The sequence below is a fragment of the Trichoderma harzianum genome (genome assembly GCF_003025095.1).
Source record: "Trichoderma harzianum CBS 226.95 unplaced genomic scaffold M431scaffold_20, whole genome shotgun sequence".
NCBI lineage: Eukaryota > Fungi > Ascomycota > Sordariomycetes > Hypocreales > Hypocreaceae > Trichoderma > Trichoderma harzianum.
In genome coordinates, this window is record NW_020209268.1 from 306605 (window position 1) to 326265 (window position 19661).

General features: G+C 52.2%; 9 protein-coding genes across 9 annotated transcripts; 4 read left to right on the forward strand and 5 right to left on the reverse strand.

Annotated features, from left to right (window-relative positions):
* The first annotated feature begins 106 nt into the window (after positions 1 to 106).
* On the forward strand, positions 107 to 912 carry M431DRAFT_318288 (hypothetical protein). The gene has a single exon (XM_024914281.1). It carries the CDS (start codon positions 265 to 267, stop codon positions 877 to 879), a length of 615 nt encoding a protein of 204 aa, XP_024768847.1. The 5' UTR covers positions 107 to 264; the 3' UTR covers positions 880 to 912.
* On the reverse strand, positions 913 to 1567 carry M431DRAFT_318246 (hypothetical protein). Its single transcript, XM_024914280.1, has one exon. The coding sequence runs from the start codon at positions 1445 to 1447 to the stop codon at positions 947 to 949; it is 501 nt and encodes a 166-aa protein (XP_024768848.1). The 5' UTR covers positions 1448 to 1567; the 3' UTR covers positions 913 to 946.
* Positions 1568 to 2398: 831 nt separating this feature from the next.
* M431DRAFT_500553 (hypothetical protein) lies at positions 2399 to 4290 on the reverse strand (the record flags this gene model as incomplete). The annotated part of the gene is made up of 2 exons (XM_024917930.1): positions 2399 to 2941; positions 3001 to 4290. The coding sequence occupies 2 exons, from the start codon at positions 4288 to 4290 to the stop codon at positions 2399 to 2401; spliced, it is 1833 nt and encodes a 610-aa protein (XP_024768849.1).
* Positions 4291 to 6303: 2013 nt separating this feature from the next.
* M431DRAFT_10328 (hypothetical protein) lies at positions 6304 to 7405 on the reverse strand (the record flags this gene model as incomplete). The annotated part of the gene is made up of 4 exons (XM_024911514.1): positions 6304 to 6441; positions 6507 to 6764; positions 6826 to 7101; positions 7169 to 7405. 4 exons carry the CDS (start codon positions 7403 to 7405, stop codon positions 6304 to 6306), a joined length of 909 nt encoding a protein of 302 aa, XP_024768850.1.
* Positions 7406 to 7732: 327 nt separating this feature from the next.
* Positions 7733 to 10444, forward strand: M431DRAFT_487071 (hypothetical protein; the record flags this gene model as incomplete). Its single annotated transcript, XM_024916449.1, has 2 exons — positions 7733 to 10034; positions 10098 to 10444. 2 exons carry the CDS (start codon positions 7733 to 7735, stop codon positions 10442 to 10444), a joined length of 2649 nt encoding a protein of 882 aa, XP_024768851.1.
* Positions 10445 to 10951: 507 nt separating this feature from the next.
* M431DRAFT_98326 (hypothetical protein) lies at positions 10952 to 12207 on the reverse strand (the record flags this gene model as incomplete). The annotated part of the gene is made up of 4 exons (XM_024925034.1): positions 10952 to 11122; positions 11217 to 11889; positions 11972 to 12111; positions 12178 to 12207. The coding sequence occupies 4 exons, from the start codon at positions 12205 to 12207 to the stop codon at positions 10952 to 10954; spliced, it is 1014 nt and encodes a 337-aa protein (XP_024768852.1).
* A 761-nt stretch (positions 12208 to 12968) lies between these two features.
* M431DRAFT_98274 (hypothetical protein) lies at positions 12969 to 13502 on the reverse strand (the record flags this gene model as incomplete). Its single annotated transcript, XM_024925024.1, has 2 exons — positions 12969 to 13339; positions 13418 to 13502. The coding sequence occupies 2 exons, from the start codon at positions 13500 to 13502 to the stop codon at positions 12969 to 12971; spliced, it is 456 nt and encodes a 151-aa protein (XP_024768853.1).
* A 2971-nt stretch (positions 13503 to 16473) lies between these two features.
* Positions 16474 to 16793, forward strand: M431DRAFT_513209 (hypothetical protein). Its single transcript, XM_024919976.1, has one exon. The coding sequence runs from the start codon at positions 16552 to 16554 to the stop codon at positions 16711 to 16713; it is 162 nt and encodes a 53-aa protein (XP_024768854.1). The 5' UTR covers positions 16474 to 16551; the 3' UTR covers positions 16714 to 16793.
* An 847-nt stretch (positions 16794 to 17640) lies between these two features.
* On the forward strand, positions 17641 to 18597 carry M431DRAFT_318424 (hypothetical protein). The gene has a single exon (XM_024914282.1). The coding sequence runs from the start codon at positions 17695 to 17697 to the stop codon at positions 18370 to 18372; it is 678 nt and encodes a 225-aa protein (XP_024768855.1). The 5' UTR covers positions 17641 to 17694; the 3' UTR covers positions 18373 to 18597.
* Positions 18598 to 19661: the final 1064 nt, after the last annotated feature.

Sequence of the window (19661 nt, forward strand, 5' to 3'; positions counted from 1 at the left end):
CGCTTCCGCCAACCAGCTCGGCCAAGTCCAGCTCAACCCAGAGGGAATCCCAAAGAAAGCCGGATGGGGAAAGGCGATGAATAAAGAGCGACAAGAAAAAGTCCTTTCTCTTAAAAATGAAGCGAAAAAAAAGAATATCAACAGTAACGAAGGACTGAGAATGAAAGACTGTGCGCCCGAGGGCAAACAAGACACAATCGGTGCGCGCTGCGTCGGCTTTGCAAGCGTGCCACCACCAATACTCAGGGGCAGGATGCGACAGCGATGCGCATGGAGAGGAACAAATCGCGACGTGGGGGAAGCGTATCGTATCGTATGCAATGCAATGCAACAACCTTGAGCTTGAGTGCTTTGGATAGCTGTCCTGTCCTGGTAGGGCAAATCGAGGCCTGTCTGTTCAGGATGGGGGAAGATGCAAGGAATGGTGGCCGGAACGGAATTACATCGAGCTTTTCGCGGAACTCCAAACTCTGGCACAACCGCAACGCTGTCACTCTTTTGCTTGGCTTGCGCAAAACAGAGAAAAAAAAAACGAGGCCGCGCTGCTGCAGGTCGCGAGATCGAATGTGCCTGTGCTTGTGCCTGTGCCTGAGAGTCCACTTGTTGCTAAGCGCCGCGCCGCAGATACATGGAGTGCAAGGGGGGTCTAGACAAGGCAATGCAAACTTGGTGCCACCCACACGAAGCACAGACAGAACAGCATCAAAAGACAAGACAAGACAGACAAGTAAAGAGATTGTCAGTGGTACCGCGCCATTGGATTGGATGGGCAGTCGAATGATAGCAGGCAAACGCGTTCCAGCCTGCCAGACGCGGGGCCCACGACAAGAGCAGCGCATCTCAACAGCCGGCCTGGCATTCCTCTTCCCTGCCCATTAGCAATCCCGTCCACGATGCTACGAGGTCTTTCGAGTCCCAGTTGGCTTAAGGGGGTTTAGCTAGGCCATTAACGAACCCCTGCAAGCTCCCCATCCCGGAACCAGGGGTCTCTCGACAGGCCAACGGCAGAGAGAGGGCTCCGTATTGGACTCTGTTCTTCATCAACCGCGAACCGGGGGATCCCCATTTCGTTAATTTTTGAAATGAGCTCGGGCCCCCCCTTAGCACCAAAGCCGTCCAATAGTTGCGCAGTAGTGGCACGGCGTCTCTTGTCTTTGGTTGATGGCGATAAGCTGCCTGTTCGTTCGTTGGCTTGCGGCTGTTTTTGTTTGTTTGCTACTGTTATGCCTGTACGAACGGTGAGAGTGCTGATCATCTTGTTGTTGTTGTTACTGCAGCCAAAATTGATCGCATCGTTCGTCCAACAGACAAGCATAAAATCAGCTTTCCGATCCCGCGTAAGTGCCGTGGCTTGTGGCTGGGCTCTGAAACGCACGTCGTGCAGCTGCTGTCTGCACTTGCACCTGCACCAAAGCCCCATCGTTACCCATACTGGCAGTAGCATCATTAGTGGAGGCCGGCCGCGTCTCCGGATAGCTGGTGCAGCTGTGCTGTGGCTGTTTATTGGTTCGTCTCAGCTACCATAATTTGCGACATGCGGACCAGTACGAGTACAGTGAGAAGAAGCAATTCGTCAATGGATGGGCTGTGTTGGTGCTTTGTGTGCAATCATTGGTAAGGTAGGAGATCGCTGTCATTTCCTGTGCTTTACCAGTGTTCTATTTCTTAGTCATCTTGGCCGGATCCTGCGGAAGGGACAATGTCTAGCAGCCTGTCTTATATCCTGCTGCCCTCTGCTCCACCATTATAAGCAAGGAGGACGAGTACAGTAGTATTTTACCGTTGTAATTTGGTATCAAGTGACACGCTCCGTATGTCGTCCATCCTCTTAATACCCCGACTCTATAGACATGCTCCATTGTATCTTGCCCTTGAATGATAACTCTGTTTTTAAGCATCTACACGGCAAAGAGAAGCTTACATATCAACACGAGGCAAAGACGGAGGCGAACATCACCAGCAACAAACAGCCAAAACCAATATAGTAGTATACTCGATATCAATAGTCTTGCATTCCGCAAAAAACAATCCAAACAACATCCGCAATCTCTTACATACAGATACAGGTAGCGTACAACACCTGGCCTGGCCGTCTTAGTCTTTGTCCAACCGTATGCCCAGCCCCATGAGACCTCAGCCTCGTCACCGTCTCGTCTTGTCTCGTCTTTCTCTTTCGTAGTATATGAATGCTTGAACCAATACAGATCTCCATAATCTGTCACTCCGCCGTTCCGTCGACTGGACTCCTCCACCACCTGCATCCCCGCGTGTACTCTGTAGATCTGGGCCGTATTGCTACCACTACTTCCACCCCTGCTTGATTCAGTTGGAGGCTCGCCCGAGAGGCTCAATCGGGACTGCTAGACGGCCATGGCTGGACAGCAGGGGCGTGTGAATCCTAGGCGTCTGCAGGCTCCTTTGATTCGGGTTTTGATTCTTGCGCAGCAGAAGTAGACTCTTGTGCAGCAGAAGTAGCAGCAGCAGCGGCCTCGGCAGGGTTTTCGGTCGCAGCCAACTCGGGGCTATCATCCTCTTCAATAGCAATAGGCTCTTCGACTAATGCGTCACTCAAGCTAGTGGGAACGAATCCCTCCTCTTGCGCGGGAACAGCGTCATATCCACGTCCGCTATTGCTAGCCGATACGCCCACGGCCGGGGTTTTGCCCTCGGCAATCTTCTGCTTGGTGTCCGAGATAATCTTGTCCACCTCGCTGACCTTTGCCGCGGTTCCGTTGTTCGATTCGGCTTCGGTATCAGAGCGAGTTGGGGTGGCTTGACTCTGTGCAAGAGCCTCCTTGTCGAATCGCACAATCATACACGACAGGTTGTCCGTGCTAAATCGGTTGAGAGCGTGGTCGACGAGTAGTTTTGAGCCCTCATTCGGATCGTGAACTTCTCGGACGAGGTCAACAGCCTCTTGATCACTACAGACATCCCAAAGCTATTCACACTAGGTCAGCGCATCTTTCAAGACAATAATCCCTGTCAGCGGATACTCACCCCATCACAAGCAATAATGATAAACTCGTCGAGGTCATGTTGTATGACCGTTTCCGTGGTGTATGGGTGGCCAGTCACGAGATCCTTCATATAGGTATCTCCAAGCGCTCTGGTGACAGCCAAGACTCCGTTGACGCGGTTGTTGAGGATGAGACCACCGGCATTAGCAATTCGCTTTCCTTCGTTTTCGTCACTACCCTTGTGATCGTAGGATAAACGCAGGGCCTTGCCGTTTCGACACAGGATGATGCGTGCATCTCCCACGTTGGCCGTGTACAAGACACGCTGGCGACTGGCCATTCCCCTGAGCTTGGCGGTTATAGACTCGCTGGGAACGGCCTGCGACGGTTCTGACGGGCCATCCTTTTCCTTTTCTGATTCTTGCGATTTGGCCAATACCTTGCCGGCAGCAACATTTGCGGCAGCTGGGGCAATGGCCAGAGAGCCGGTGACGGATCGATCACTGGGCACGCGGTCCTCCCAGCGAAGAACCGCAATAGCAGCTGTGCAGCCGCTGTTCTTGAGCGGGAGCTTCTCGAGTTGGGCGTCGACGGATGTAAATGTCATGTCCAGGAGCTCGGGAATCGGCATGTTGGGGTGTTTTCGTATCATGTCTTCTAGAATAATGTGAAGCTTCTTGCCGCACCAGTCCGCAGCGAATGTGCCGGCATGGCCGTCAAAGATGGCAAAGTAGCCGTTGTCCGACTCGGAGACCTCTTTCTGAATAGCCTCTTTGTCGTCCTTACTTGACTTGTCCTTTCCGGCAGATGCGTCAACCGCAGGAGCCGGTGTATCCAAGAAGTTGTACAAAAAGGCATGCGTGTCCTCCATCGTCCGGCGGCATTTCTTGTTCCTATCTTCCCAAACGCCGACACGGAAGGTGGACTTTGGTCCGGGGACCGAGTCTCCGGCCGAGTTGTTGTGCTGGCCCTGGGGCACGGCGAGAGCTGGGTCCTGCTTCCCGAGCTTCTGGAGCGGCGTCTGAGCGCCTGCGTCGGATCCCGAGCGGCCAACCTGGGAGAAGTTGAGCGAGTTCCTGGCCGAAGCTAGCAGGCTGCTGGCCTTGCTGCTGACGCCACTACTCCTGCGCTTCTTCTCGCCGGTATCCTGTCGAGTTGGGGGGCTGCCATTGCCGCTGCGCTTCTCGCCGCTGGCCGCCTGGTCTGCGTTCTTGATGGGAACCGCAGACGCCGCGGTCGGGCTGGCCTCGGGAGAAGGCGACTTGCCGTCGCTCTTGGAATCGCTTTCAGACTTGGCCCCCGACGAGTTGTTGGAGGCTCCGCCAAACATTCTATTTAGCAGACTTCCTCCGTGAGAGGAGAGACTGCGACGCTTGTTACCGGCCAGTTTGTGGAGGAGGAAGAGACTTCCGGAGCCGGAGAGGGAGAGGGATGTTGGAAGTTGGTTGATGGGAAACGGGTTCCTGTATAGAACAGATCGGTGTCGCAGAGAAGCGAAAGGGTGTTGGGGCTATTCGAAAGCGTCGTCGCGGGGCTGCGGATGGATGGCTATGGATCGCACTCGTGGGGGAACGAAGACGAAGGGGATGGAGCGTGATTGGATGGCCCAGGCGCCTAGTGCAGCCGTGATTCGATGCGAATTCCAGGGATGTCTAAGGGGCGTCGCAAGAGTCGAGAGACTGTGCCAGTGAGCTTGCAGGACAGGACTTGAGATGGATCAAAGATCAGAGCGTTAGGTTGCTATTTTAGAGTTGGGGCATTAGGAGGGGGGCATGGAAATGGATGACATGGGCGGGGACAGCGGGGAGCATTTACGACAAGAATCCAGCTGATGCTTAGTGCTGTGGTTTGCGGTGACAAGGGCCCTGTAGAGCCGTGCAAGCGCTAACGTCTGCGTTGCGCAACAGCCGGTGCAGCGATGAGTTGATTTGAGAGGACACAGTGAATCACATCACGGGCTTTGTCTATGTGTGGCAACTCGGACTTTGTGCTCCAAGGCAAACATTTGACGGTAGACAGGCAGCTTTGCCTCTGATGACGATGACGATGGGATGAGGGAGCGGCGGCATGGCATGTTCATGTTCATGTTCGGGCCAGGGTGCGGATGGTTCGAGGCAAACAGGATTCAGATTCAGCAGAGCGCCAATGCAGTACATACCAGACACACGTTATGTTCCGTTCTATTTTTATCGAGTAATCAAATGGCGGCTCGGATAGAATTGTCCTCCCGGAAGTAAAAACAAAGAAAAGAGTTTCAATCTTCTCCGGTCATATCAAAGTAAGAACATGAAAGGAAAAAGCAAAAGGCTGATCTGGGGGGCTGCGCAATGCTGCATTTTGAGCAATGGGATTCTTTGTTGGCGTCTCCAGGCCGTCCATTAGCGCCTCCGGGGATAATCAGTGCAGCGCAGTTGCAGCAAGCACCAATAAGCTGCACTGCTGTGCTACCCTTACATGGGCATCTCAGCGAGCTCTCACGTCACCTAGAATACATGTCCTGGTACAGTAATATCAGCTGCTTCCCTGCTTCCGCCTTTGTACTGCAAGGCCACCAAATCCCAGTGCTGCCTGTGCACCCTCGAGTTCCGAGACACCATCTGCCTGTTCGAGACAAAGACGTTCCAGCTCGGCGACATTTGCTGCATCAAATGGAGGCGCCAGATTCGAGGCGGCGGCTTCGGCGCTCTTAGTGGACGCGGGGGAGCTTTAGCGCCTCCATCAATGCCTTGCTTAGCAGCCCTGCGTGTCCACTTGATCGTGTTGCTCTCTTTTGCTCCGGATCATTGATGTCCTTTGACCCTGGTAAAGCCGCCATCGCCGAGGGTGGGAATCACCGAGGCCGCGGAGTATGAAGCAAATACGAGATGGTGAGAAACTACGTGTAGGTAGCCAAGGTAGTTATGCGGATAATACTGCTTCAAAGTCCAGAGACGGTCAATATCCAGCCTTGACAAAGACATTACTACTGGGCAGCTACAGCGGGATGAAAGAGTCCTCTCTGGTCAATCATCGTAATGGATAACCTCTGCGTGCGTAAATATATCTGCAAGTGTATGCTTCAAATCATAATGGCCATCAACACCTCTTGCGCCCAACGAGAAAACGTAACACGGCTCACTTCCATCTAAACCCCGTCCACATATATATAATAACATGCTCCGCTGGACGATCCCCTGTGGTATCATCGTCGTTTGAATCATCTGGATCCCTCATTAAAGAGACTTTCGCCCCTACTTCTTCCCGTGCTCAACTGAGTCTGGTAGGTTCCGCTGGGAGGCTACTCCGAGGCTTCTCATTCATTATTTCATTCGCGGATTCGTCATAAAGTAGTAGCAGCAGCCGGTTACTTTCGAAGGCTGTCGAGCCGGGCCTGAAGGTCATCATCGACTGGGTCACCGCTACCGCCTCCGGCCCCAACGGCCTGCGCAATCTTGCCCTCGGACACGGCAGAGTTGCCCAAGGCGGTTGGAGTCTCCCCAAGCTATTGTTCCATCGGTCAGTCATGTTGCGCATTGGGCATGATATGGGATAGGAATGTAGCCTTACAGCTTGGTTCAGGTCGATACCAATCTCCTCCAAGACTTGCTCAACAACCTCGTCGCCTTCTTCCTCGATACCAACGTCCATTGCGTCATCAACGGCGTCATCCATCATCTCTTGCCTCTGCTCCATAATGTCGTTTTCGCGTTCGAATTCCATGGCAATGCGTTGGAGCTGGGGGAGGTTCATGGACCTGTTCATGCTGCCCAATGCCATCGTGGCACCCTTCATGGCCTGCATCATCTGCTCGTTTGTTCGATAGGTCTAGCTCGCCCGTCAGTATGCGCATACGGCAGGTTACTATTAGCGCCGAACAAGGTCATACCTGGAGCCGCAGGGAAATCTTTTGCAGCTGGCTACGCATGCCGTAAAACTTCTCAATGTACCGCCGTGTGCGCACCAGGTCCTTGGCTTGGATCTTGCACGCCCCCATCTGCCCATTCTTGGCGCTCGTCTTGATCTGCTGTATCAGCGTCTTCTCCTGTTTCTCCAGCTTGACGCGGGTCTGGTCGAGTTCGCGAATCGCCTTGTCGAGCATGCGCTGGTTCTTGCGTAAACGCTCGGCCGGCGTCATGCGCTTGCCAAAGGCCCATTCTAGGATCTGCAATGGAAGTCGAGGTTAGGTGCCGCTACAGACAGGCATGGGCATACAGAGGCATTGCCCTCACATTCATGATGACGACGGCTGCGTCTTGCGGAGAAGCGACAATCGCAGAGTCTTGCTTTCCAGGTAGGAAGAATAATTCGGGCGACGGACGAATTCCGGCGAGAAATTGAACGATGAAGCGGACAAGAACTGGATGATATAGTATCTGCCTAGCGGAGTGCCCGAGGAGCGACGTCGTCTGGCATGTTTGCGTTGCTAGTCGGGACTGGGACGTCAGTCGGCCAGGAAGCACCGCCATGTACCCCCACGGCGGTTCGCAGGCGTGAAGATACTTGTGCCGTCAACGCCCGGTTCTTGGGGGCCAGCGATAAGATAGCGCGTGCTTCCCGAGCTTGTGCCGAGGCACTAGGCCAATCAGGGCAGCTTCGTCACCGGGGGGCGCGAATTTGCTTAAACATCATGCAACCTTTTTACTTGACGAACCCCATTCAAAGCCCGACCCTCGTGCTCCTACCCGATCTTTCGACCTTTTAATTTTGACATCATCATCCACACTCCCTGCATCTCTACCCTTCAGCTTACCCTTCAGCTCGACAATGCTGCGCACAAGCAGTCCTTGACCAGCATGAGCCAAGAATACTTCAACGACAAGGGCAAGGCGCCCGCCAGCCGGGACTCGGACGATGCCGACCTCGATTCCGCAGGCCCAGCCGGAGAGCGGCCCAAATACATGACGGTCGGCAACGGCACCACGTCCGAGCACGCCGCTCGTCTCCAGAGCATGCTGGACATTGATTCGGGATACGGCGGCAGCATCATGGGCGACGAGCCGGGCATGTGGGACATGCAGCCCCATGGCCACCAGCGACAATCCGGAGCTATCCACCAGCTGTGGTACAATTCCCAGAGAGCTACGCTGGGCCGATCAATTAACAAGGTGCTGGATCTGCTGCACGGCCTCCGCGAGATGAACGCCGTGTGGCCTGCGCACTACCCGTCGGTTCAGCGAGCCGAGAAGATGGAGTCTGATGTGCCTCGTCCCGGCATCCTGCACTCGTCGACCATGGAGGACATCACGGTCAGGTCCAGCCAGGCACCGCCGCCAATGCTTAGGAGAGCCATGACCAGTCTCGAGGATGCATCAGCCGAGTCCAGCCAGGCGGCCGAGACTCGTCCTGCAGCAGAGCCGCGGCTCGTTTCGCCACAGATTGCACAAGAGTTTTCAGTGTTGAAATTAGATCTCAAATTAGGAGCTCTGCACCAGGCCGAGCTGGTACACTCTCTGGAGAAGGGCTCCATTGCGTCGCTCCTGGATGGAAAAATCAGCTCCAGCATCAAGCATCTCGTGTCACTCCGCGAACGTATCGAGGACAAGTCAAGCAAAGTACTCATCACAGGCGATCTGAACGCAGGCAAGTCGACGTTCTGCAATGCCCTTTTGCGTCGCAAAGTGTTGCCCGAAGACCAACAGCCTTGCACTGCCATCTTTTGCGAGGTGCTGGACGCTCGAGAGAACGCAGGAATCGAAGAGGTCCACGCAGTCCACAAGGAGATGATTTACAACCGAAACGACGAGTCGACCTATGACGCATACTCTCTTCAGGAGCTGGAGAATATTGTAATTGATAATGAAAAATACGTCCAGTGCAAGGTCTACGTCAAGGACGTTAGAACAATTGATGAATCCCTACTCAACAACGGTGTCGTTGACATTGCCCTCATCGACGCTCCAGGTTTGAACTCTGACACGACCAAGACGACGGCCATTTTTGCTCGGCAGGAGGAGATTGACGTTGTCGTGTTTGTCGTCTCTGCGGCCAACCACTTTACGCAGTCTGCCAAGGAATTCATCTGGGCTGCCGCTGCGGAAAAGGCCTACATTTTCATCGTCGTCAATGGCTACGACTTCATTCGAGACAAGGAGCGATGCCAGAAGATGATCTTGGATCAAGTTGCAGGGCTGAGCCCACGTACACACAAAGAAGCTTCAGAGCTCGTCCACTTCGTCTCTAGCAACGTCATCCCAATGGCACCTTCACCCCCCGGCGGACCCAGCGGCGGAGGCGGCAGTGGCAGCGGCAGCGGTGGTGGCGATGATCCCGGTGATGACAAGGGCAAGGACTCGGACAAGGTTCGAGACTTTGAGAAGCTCGAACAGTCTCTCCGCAGATTCGTTTTGGAAAAGCGAGCTAGGTCGAAGCTTGCCCCCGCAAGGACGTATCTACTCAACATCCTCAACGATGTTGGGACGTTGGCCACGGTCAACCACGAGGTGGCTCAGTCCGAGTTTGATCGAGTCACCCAAGAGCTCAAGGAGCTTGAGCCCCAGATTCTGGCCAGCAAAAAGGCCCGATCGGAAGTCGACGAACAGGTCGTTCACAATATTGAGGAGACGTGCAAGGACATTTACGATCACACCCGAGGACACCTCAACGCCGCCATCACCTATGCCGGAAGCACCAAATACGATATCCCATATCCCGGCCTCTTTGGCGCCTTTGGATACGCCGACGACCTCAAGGACGCCATTCTCTCCCACATTGCCGATGCCGTCAACGGCTGCGAGGACTACGCCCGAGCCCAGACGGTCAAGGGCGTCAACGCCATCAAGCAGCTCGGCTTGCTTCACGTGGGTGACGAGTTCCAAAATCTTCACTTCCGGCCAGACGTCATGTTCCGCCGGAAGAAGGATGCCCTTGCCCGCCAGGTGGACGTGCCCACTGAGTTTGCCGACTTTGTGGACTTTTCAACCTTGATGCATAGCCAGGAGAAGTTTGCCGGCACGGGTATGGCCCTGACTATTGCTGGCGCTGTTGTGCCTCGCATGCTAGGAATGAATTCCTGGGTGGACCACGCCATGATGGCGACGCGCATCATTGGTAATGATAATCTTCGCAGGCTCATCCTGCCTGGCATTGTCGTTGCTGGTATGTAACCCCTGGTCCTTCTTACCGCAGATGTAGATTTTTTGCTAACTGATTCCTCCTTAGCCATTGCCGCGTCGGCATATGTACTCCAGCAGATTCCCAACTCTCTCCCCCACCGGCTGGCCAGGAAGATTGAGGCACAGCTCGCCGAGATCGACTACGTCCACACCAACGCCTCCCGAATCTCGGGCTCGGTCCGCACCGTCCTGCGCATGCCCGCCGACAACCTGCGCGTCGGCCTCGACCACAGCGTCAAGGACCTCAACAAGAAGCGCGACGAGACGGTCAAGGTCAAGGGCGAGAGCGAGCGAGCCTCCAAGTTCTTCCGGAAGCTGGTTGGCGAAAGCCAGGTCCAGAAGAACATGGTTGAGGGCGTGGACCTCGATACGCCGCCGCAGAACTTGCACTAAAAATTGGAAATTGAGGCTTTTATATAACGCGTGATGAAACGAATTAGATTGGGACTCATGATGCTTTTTTTGTCCTTTGGCGTTTACAGGATTATGGAGATTTGAAAAAAGGAACGCGCTACGAAGTGCCGTTCTGAGGAAACGGGGGGGTTTAAAAAAAAATACATATACCAAAAAATTGGTGAAGAAGAAGTGGGCGGAATGAAAATGGAAATTCATGGATGGAGCTACAACTCTGCTCTCCTCTAGTCTTTGTACCTGGTTTCCTGTCTATCGCATAGCCATAGCGTTATCAAGTTTGCGTACGTTGTTAAACAGTTGATATAGCGCAGTTTTAGTTTTGACAAAAACAAATGAGTGAGAAGGAAGAGAATATCAAAGGGGGGGAAGGCCCGTCGTTCTAAGAAAAAGACGTCTAGTTCTATCCAAGATTGTTGTGATGTGGAGTGGTTGATATATCCAAGTCTGTTGTAATGTATGGGGTAGTTTGTTTGAGGTGTGAAATCTTCAAGGCCACATGATTTGTCGTAATCTCTCCTTTTCGACGTCGCCCCCAAAGATGTGATCGATGGGTTCTCTGGCAAGGGCGCAGATTTGAGATTTATCGAGGCGGAAGTGTTGGGCAACGAGGCGGTATTCGTTGGATAGGGGGCTGCCGAAGATGCCTACGTCGTCGGTCTAAGTAAATCTGTCAGTCTTTCCCACATCATGACATATAATATCGTTTCCAAAGGATGAGATGAAAAGAGGGTGATGATGGAACTAAACTTACTCCCAAAGACACCTTGACGCCCTCAACGGCCCTCCACTCGCCGAAATGATGGCCCTCAAACCCACTCTTCACCATTCCCGCGTGCACGTTACAGCTCAAACACAATTCCAAACACAGTTCATCCTTTCGATGCGCAATCTCGCGCTTCGTATCTTCGTCTTCGCAAATAACGTGGCCCAAACGATGCGGTCTCCAACTCAACAAAGTCTTCAACTCCTCCGGCGAAGCACTACTCTCCGCCTCTGCGAAATGCACCGTAATACCCAACCCAGCCTCCCTTGCCTTTTCAAACAAGGGCGTGAATAGCCCTACTTCGCCCGCAGGACGAGCCGCCGGATCACCGCAGAGATCGAGACCCACGATGTTTTCGGGCAAAGAAAGCGCCAGATCGAGGATTGACGAAGCGGTGGCGAAGTCATGCCGTCTGTCGATGGATAAGATGAGGCGCGTATGAAGAGATGGATTGGAGGTTTCGAAGGAGGAGATTGTGTCGAGGAGGATGGAAATGTATTGCGTGGTGGAGAGGAACGGGGTAGAGCGGGGGGTTGTGCGGAGTTCGAGGTAGACGACGCCGTCGAGGAGGAAGGATTGTAGGACGGATGTGGTGGCGTGGCGGAGGGAGGGTTCGTCTGTGAGGAGGGCGTAGATGTATTTGCTGAAGAGGGGGAAGAAGCTGGTTATACATATGTAGATATTAGAATTTTGTTGTTGAGAGAGAATGACGAGGAGGACAGATGAGTGTAATGCTTCCTTACGTTTCGAGATTGTAATCATGCTTTCCCTCTGGTATTACGAGTAGAGGATCTTCTAGGTCTGTTTCTCCAGCGGCATGCTTCTTGAGCCATATCTCGTGAAGGGTTTGGCGGGAGATGCTGCCTGTGAGATGAGCATGAAGCTAGAAATATGTGAGTGATTATCCTTGCTTTAGGGGGTTGGAGATGAGAGAGGAGCGGGGACGGACCTCGATTTTGGGTAACGCTACAAAATCCATGACTCTAATTATTTGGTTTGTGTGAGTATTTGTGTAGAAAATTAGGAGGGTGTGAGAGGGAATGGTGTATGAGGGGGATGAAAATGAGTGGTGATAGTTTCCATGCCCCACAGTTGAAGCTTACAAGTCTTTAATCTCACTCACCATAGCTCATCACCGTAACTACAATCAAGATCAAAGAACACATCACAAGAGCAAAGTCATATCTCAGATTCTTATCATCACATTTTTACACAGCATCTCAAACCCATGATTCTACCCAACGGCAAATATATATATATATATAATAAAATGCAGAGTGGTGAAACTACATACACCACGTCCGGAGATGAGACGGGGCATCAAACCAATTCGTACAAACAAACTCCCCTCCCAAATGGCCCTCTTTTATTGTTCCTCCCATGGTGTAGAAAACCTCATAGAGTCCGCCCAATAACATACAGCCCACCAGCAGTTCGTAAAAGGCCAGGGCAATGATATGCCTTCTCTCTCTGCCTCTCTTCCACCTTCATCAAAAGGTTATTGTACACGAATGGAGGGGACCATGCTTGATCTCGCATGCTCAGGTCCTCAACCACATACATCACCATTTCACCCGCCGTCATTTGTAATTGTAAGCCAGTCATTACATTAGAACCAAATCGTTTTCCCAGTTCCAAAGCACCCTGCTTTTGCTACCATGTGGCGCCCCCAAGTCAATTTTGTTTTTTTTCTGTCTTGTTTTAAGAATTTTCTTGTTTCTTTTTTCTTCGCCATTGTCTTCACAAAGCAGCCTTAGTCTCAGGGCCCAGGGCAGCTCCGACCTGGTCCGCCGTGCTCCCCTCAGCCCCCGCCGTCAACAGCTCGCTGCCCGTCTGGCGCATGTTATACTCCTGCTCCATGGCAGTCAGCTGCTGGTCCTCGGCAAACGACAGCGCAAACGGCACGCCGAGGAAGAGCGCGGAGGTGGTGATGACCCAGGCGCCCTTGCCGCCAAAGGACAGGACGCTCCAGGCGGCGCTGGTGACGGCGTTGACGCGGCTCGACACCCAGCCTCGGGTGGTGGGGGGGATGATGTCGCGGAGAGCGTATAGCCGCTCGGCGAGGGTTTCTTCTGAGGGGTCGAAGTCGGACTCGTTGGAGATTTCGGATTCTGCAGCGGGAAGAAACTTTTGTTAGGACCAGGGTGTGATTGATAAGATGGCATCATGGAGGGCAGAGGAAAGCATACCGGTATCCGTAAAGTCGTCCTCCTCCAAGTCAGCAGCCGAAGCGTGCTGGAAGTGCTCGTCCTCAACCTCGGTAAGAGTAACCATCTTGACTGGTAATTAGGCTATGTGTGTGTATTGATGCAAAAGTACACAGAGTCCAAGAACTGAACGCTGCGCAGAATGATATTGAATATCGGCAACAAAAAGCTGCAAGTGGCGATCCCAAAAGTTGCCGGTTGCGGGGCTCTCCAAACTCGGAATCTGTTATTCGTGCTTGTTTTCAAAAGCTGCAATGCTGGACGCAAAGAAAGTCGATTGCAGGGGAAATCCGCCAGAGTCCTGGAGCAATGCTTGCGAAGAAGAAGATGCGATTAGTGCCTCAATTGCCGGGCCTCGATAACAGTTGGAGTCAAATTTTTTGGCTCTCTTTACTGCAGGCCGATAATGGGTCTCTTGCCGGACGTTTTGGTGGTTTAGCCGAAGAAATCGCAGGCAACGGGTCACGTGCGGCGTTGTGCATTTGCCTGTTCTAGTTTGTTCTGCCATAATGAGCGGCTGTGACGTAGTTTCATGAGCTGCTGGTATTGTATTTTGGCCATCCTTTGATAGGTAGCTTCTTTGCATTGCCTCTTGTGCTCAGGACAATGTCATGAACTGTACAAGCAAACCCGTGTGGAAGAAAAGTATTAATGCCAGTTAGCCGTCCAAAGTGTCACAAAACCACAAACCGCAGCTGCTGAGCCCAGCTGAAAGAGCTAAAAATACGCCTGGCTCAAATCCAAAACTTCCAGTACGACAGTGGCCACAAGCTATTCCCAATCATCAATCACATCATTTTTCGGTCCTCCGGGCAATATTTTGGTCAAAGTAGATACTTGTACCTAACTTTAGGAAGCCATTTTCTTCAACAAATACACCCTGGCCATGATGTCATTGCACCCCGTCACCAGGTAAAAAGGGCCCCTTCATCGACAGTACGAGTATGTTAGTAGAAAAGAAATGCCGCGCGTGCCACTTTGTACGCCGCCCAGCCCGTTTCGTCAATGAAGCTGTCGAATTTTCTTTCCCAAATCCTTCCTCGCATATCCGCGGCTCTGGCTCCATTTCGCCGCTGCCTCCTTTTTCATGGTGGTCCTCATGGCCACACCGAGCGTGTGATTGCTCACCAATTGTTGTTCAATCCTGTCCAGTGGCTTCTGCCTCCCTGCATTCGCTACGACACTGGGATTCCAATTTTTGGGCGCAAATCTCATCATCTGGCCTCCCGTTGCTAACCTCATCCGCCCCCAGTATGATGCACTCACTGCGTCTCGTGCAAAGTTCTTTTTTCCTTTTGCTATAGATGGAAAATGCACCGAGCGGACACTGCGCAATTGTCACTTACTTACCTATTAGGTGCAGCGAGTGTGGCGCCCGTCATCCGGAATGCACACGAGATGGTGACTGACCTACCCTGAAAAGAACAAAACTTGATTGCACTTTTGCGCATACCTATTGTTAATATGCGAAAGCACACACTGCTCTGAGTGAAATGATAACTCATGAATTGCTACGTAATCACAAATTCCGTAGTGACATACTGAGACTTTCCCCATCATTCCTCGTGTCTTGGTCGAAACTCCGTATATCCGTGTTAGTCGCCCTGAGATCTTGCTTTCTGCGGATCATCGCATCACCATCCCCATACCAAACACGTGTTTTTGATTCCATGCCACATCTCATATCGTCTCGACCAGACCAAGTCTCAGTCTCAAACACATTTACTTCTGATTCGGATCAACAGGCCGAATCCAAGGAGGCGAGCAAGCACAGACATAGAGTCATGGGCTGCCTCCTCAACTTACACGCCCGAATCATACACCCCAAATCAGCCTCGCACTGCACCTGATCCTCCAGCAAAGCAAGTCATATCAAGAAAAATTGCATTGTCCTTTTTTTTTTTTCTCCATTCCATCCCTGTTTGACTTTTAGGACAACTTCCGTAACTAACCCCCTTACCTGTATCAAAAAGTAAATTTATAAAAAAAAAAAGTATTTTAGCCGATCACGATGTTACTCAACCATATACAAGGGGTAGCACATACAAACTTACAACATGCATACGACGATACGTAAAACCCGCCGAATCACCACACGCGTTTCCTGACCGTGCCCAATTTACCCCGGAAATGCCTTACCTAAAAAGAATTTCATTCCTAGGTCCCTTTTTTTTCTCAACGCCGCAATCCTTCATGTTCTTACGCCGCACAGATTCGGGGGGCAACTCACACCGCCCGTGCATTTCATTCTTTCGGGGGGCCGGTCGATCAGAAAGAGGTCTTGTGATCGCCCGTTTTGACTTTTTTCTTTTTATGTATTTCCTGCAAGGCTTTTTACCAACCCGCAGGTGAATATTAATTACACTTAGGTTTCGTAAAAAAAGGGGGCAAACATGCCGGGGGCCGGAAACAAAGAGCCACGATGCGATGGTCTCGGATGCTGGGGCCGCTCTGTACAACTAGCAACGCGATGTACATCCAAGTACACTCATAGTGACTCTGGGGAAAACACATCGGCCGCATCGGCCATCCTAGGCTTTTTCCTTCTGTAGAGGGCAAAAAGGAAAAGGTCTTGGCTTCCCCAGGAATCGGAGACATCGCCGCCGAACGAGAAAAAAAGAGTCATGTCTCAGCGCTAGACTCCGGATTATCACGTAACTATTTACTCGTGCTACTGTTAGCAGCATCGTGACCGCTATGGAGCAGAGTAGGAGGAAATAGAATTTTGCGGCCTGCGGCGCCGAAAACCCGGGGTCGGAGAAATCCGTGCAGGGCATGACAAGAAGAGCCAAACCAAACCACATGACGAGCCCTTTCTCGGTAGCTCGAACCGAAAACCCCAGCTTTACTACTGACCCTTTTTTTTTTTCTTCCCGGCTCTTTTCTTGTTCGGGAGCAGGTACAGAGTACACCGGGTGGATGATGAGTTGCGATGTATTTGAACTTCAGTAGTATCTCTGGGAATACTCGTACGGAAGAAGGCTGAAAGCGTGTAATAACATCAATGCCAGTTTCACGATATTTTCATTTTGTGTTTAATGCAGGCTTAACATTCATGCGGTCACCCTCAACGTATTCGTATCGCAGTGGCCATAGCACTCAACTGGGAAGACGAAATGGCCAATGAGAATGCAACGGGAACGACTGTGCGTGAGAAAAGAGAAAAGAACAAAAGAAGCGACGAAGAACGAAAAATTGCCGGCGGTGGCGTGCGAAGGCGTGCCATTGAGGTGCTTCTTAACTTGTACGTAAGACGGAAACAGCGAAACTGGGGGTAGCGATGAGTGATCTGCCTCCATCGTGACTCGTAAAAGGTAATAGAAACAGAGTAAACGAACCCAAAAAGAAAAGGAAAAAGAGGAAATGATTCAATACCTGATCGTTAGTATGGGTACACAAAACAAGGTACCTACAATACAAAAATACAAACCCGAGCTGGAATCAATTTTTTCTCATTTTTGCCGTCCTCGTGATGGTACAGTGCCGACGCCCGGATGGGTCCGTTTGCAGAGCCACAGCGTTTGCCCCCTGGGCTAAGGGGTTTTTTTTGGGGTCTGCCAAAAAAAGAAAACCTAACGAAAAAACGAGACAGACAGAAAGAGAAAAAGGAAGCGGGGCGAGGTTAGTCAAAAGACCCACGATTTACTAACAGGTGGCCACAGCTTTTTTTCTCCGCCAAGAGAAGTGTCTCTGGCAGGGCAATTTACCTTCAAGACGGCGCTGTGCTTCCCCCAGATTTTCGTAGCCGAGAGACTACTCCTCCATACTACTGCTAGGGCAGACAGGCAATGAGTACGGGATGCAGTACTTGCCGCTTGCTGCCACCCTCCCGTACTCTCAAGACGCTGCTAGTTTGTTTTCTCTTTTCCCGGGGAAGGCTGCTGCTCCATTAGACATTGGACCATTGGAGGCAAAGCAGCAAACGAGCAAACGAGTAGATGAAGCAGCCCTCGCCGATGTATGCATAAATCAACGGATCAATGAGCAGCTTGCTTTCGGCCTATGTACCGAAACTGTCTGGACACTGTGTCCGAGGATATTGTCTCATCACCTGCGGATGATAGGTCTCTTTTTGGTATTACTGCATGTAAGAGGTACCAAGGTACCAAGCGCAATGTACTTGGCGGTACTCTGTTCCGAACTGCAAAATCCATGATCGGCGTGGACTGCCCATTCTCGAGTTGCCAGTTTTGTTCCTTTGCGGCTCGTGTTCGCCGCGTTTGCGCCATCGCCAGGTACGGAGACGTCGACCTGTACCTATGCATGCAAGGTACATGCAGACACTTTGCAAACAAGTCAGCAGCACAGTTAGTACGCACCTAGCCTCCTGCGAGCCCGTCACAACCCAGCGCCATCCTGGGGTCATCAGGTACACTGGGGGTAATGGAAACGGCAGACTCAGAAAGCTGGGGGTAATGGAAATCGAAAGCTCCGGCCGGCTTTCTGCTTGTGGGGTCAGCCGATGGCCGACGGGGACCCGGTGCGGGGCTTCTCCAGGCCGTGCCGAATATATTGGGGAGCTGGCGTTTTATCCACGTCTTGTTTGGCTGCTGGGCCTTTGTCCGGCATTAGTGGCTTCTCTTGCTCTATCGATCAGGTTTCCTATTTGCTGGCGGTGGGTAATTGTCGAGCTCCAGGCCGGGCCAATGCATTGGCAAGGGACACGTACTGTGCTGTACACGTCCGTGGCAGTACCTGCACAATGCCTGCATGCCAGCAGCGCAGCGTCGAATCGAACGGACAGGATAGGGGGTGATGAAAATTTCTTCCGCCACGGGTTCGGGTTGGCCATAGGGGCAGCCACGCAATCTTGCTGGCGTCGCAGATTGGGTCGTCGTCGGCAGCCGCATTGTGCCTCGTGGTCAAGCAGACAGGGCCATTGGCCCGCTACCCGCTTCCGCCATGCAGGCATCGAGCTTCTCGCACTAATACTGTAAATGCTCTGGGACCATCAGCTCGAAAGAAGGAGTGCATCCCCGCGGCTGGCCGCTGGGTCGCGCCAAACGGGAAGCCAGCTGGACATCCCGGACCCGTCGCCGGGACGATTCGAGCGGGCAGCAAGGAGGTTGCAATGTTCATGTACGAGTCCTGTACGATATAGGCTAGTTGGCTAGGTACAGGAGTTGAGTTTGCACTTTTGTTGGGAATTCCTCGACGGCATGGCTTGGATACCCCGGATCTACTTGGCCATTCGTGAATGTGCACCGTCCAAGTGTTCTGCAAGTACATTGCCTGGGCCTGGAAGAAGCGGTATGTGAAAAGGCCACCTGCACCATATGCTGGTAGCATCGGAGAATAAAAAAGAAAAAAAGGGAATTGAAAGAAAATTAGAAAGCGAGACTAGACCATGCGCGTTGTGGAGGCATTTGTCAGGTGGCCTTTTTTGTTTTTTTTTTCCTGTCCTTTCTGGAGGCGAAATTTGCTGACTATGACAAACAAGCTCGTAACAGCTATTGTTGTCGCAGAAACCTTGCAGGGCTAGAAGCCATCCTGGCCAACCCTGCATTGTCACGATGGCATTTTCGAAACAAGTGAGAAGACGACGAGCCAGGCTTGGGATCCAATGGATTTGCACGACTTGAGGAAATGCTAGGGGTACGTACACCAAGCAATTACAGCAACTTCTGTAAACCCGAGGCAGTTGTATACATGCTCACCAGCATGCGCGAATACAATAGTCGTAGAGACCAAGTATACAAATTGAGTGCTTGGATTGTCGTCCAAAGATGTGGACACTCACACTGGCGTCGATGTTGCCGCTCCCCCTTTTGGAAATCGGCTACTTGCTTGCCTAGTGGTAATAGGCGGCTAAGGATGGACAATTCAGAAGCCAGAAGATCGCACGTCAGCGTGGCATCACATTGCAACTCAAAAGATCAATGCAAGTCGGCAAGGGTATAGAAACGAATTGTCAAGCTGAGACAACCTTGAAGGAATCCTGTGCAACAAACAACGATTCTGACTCCATCCCTTGCAGCTGTACGAGGACCGCTACAGCACAGTATGCAGTACCGAGTCTGGTGATGACTCGCAGGATAGACACGGCCATAGGCCATTGGGCACGGAGCACCGCATGAGGCTTAGCCGTGGCTCCAGCAGATGCCTCGTGTGGCAGAAGAGCATCAGCAGAACGAGAGGGAGTGACAAGGAGGGGGAGAGGGGCAGCCCCAGGACATCTGGAGAAGCTGTGAGAACATCATGAGAAAAACGAAGCAGGAAAAATTGA

Bases quoted from the DNA above. Each gene is read 5' to 3' on its own strand.
- M431DRAFT_513209 (XM_024919976.1), top strand. From the start codon at position 16,552: ATGGCCAATGAGAATGCAACGGGAACGACTGTGCGTGAGAAAAGAGAA.
- M431DRAFT_318424 (XM_024914282.1), top strand. From the start codon at position 17,695: ATGCATGCAAGGTACATGCAGACACTTTGCAAACAAGTCAGCAGCACA.
- M431DRAFT_318246 (XM_024914280.1), bottom strand. From the start codon at position 1,447: ATGATGCTACTGCCAGTATGGGTAACGATGGGGCTTTGGTGCAGGTGC.
- M431DRAFT_318288 (XM_024914281.1), top strand. From the start codon at position 265: ATGCGCATGGAGAGGAACAAATCGCGACGTGGGGGAAGCGTATCGTAT.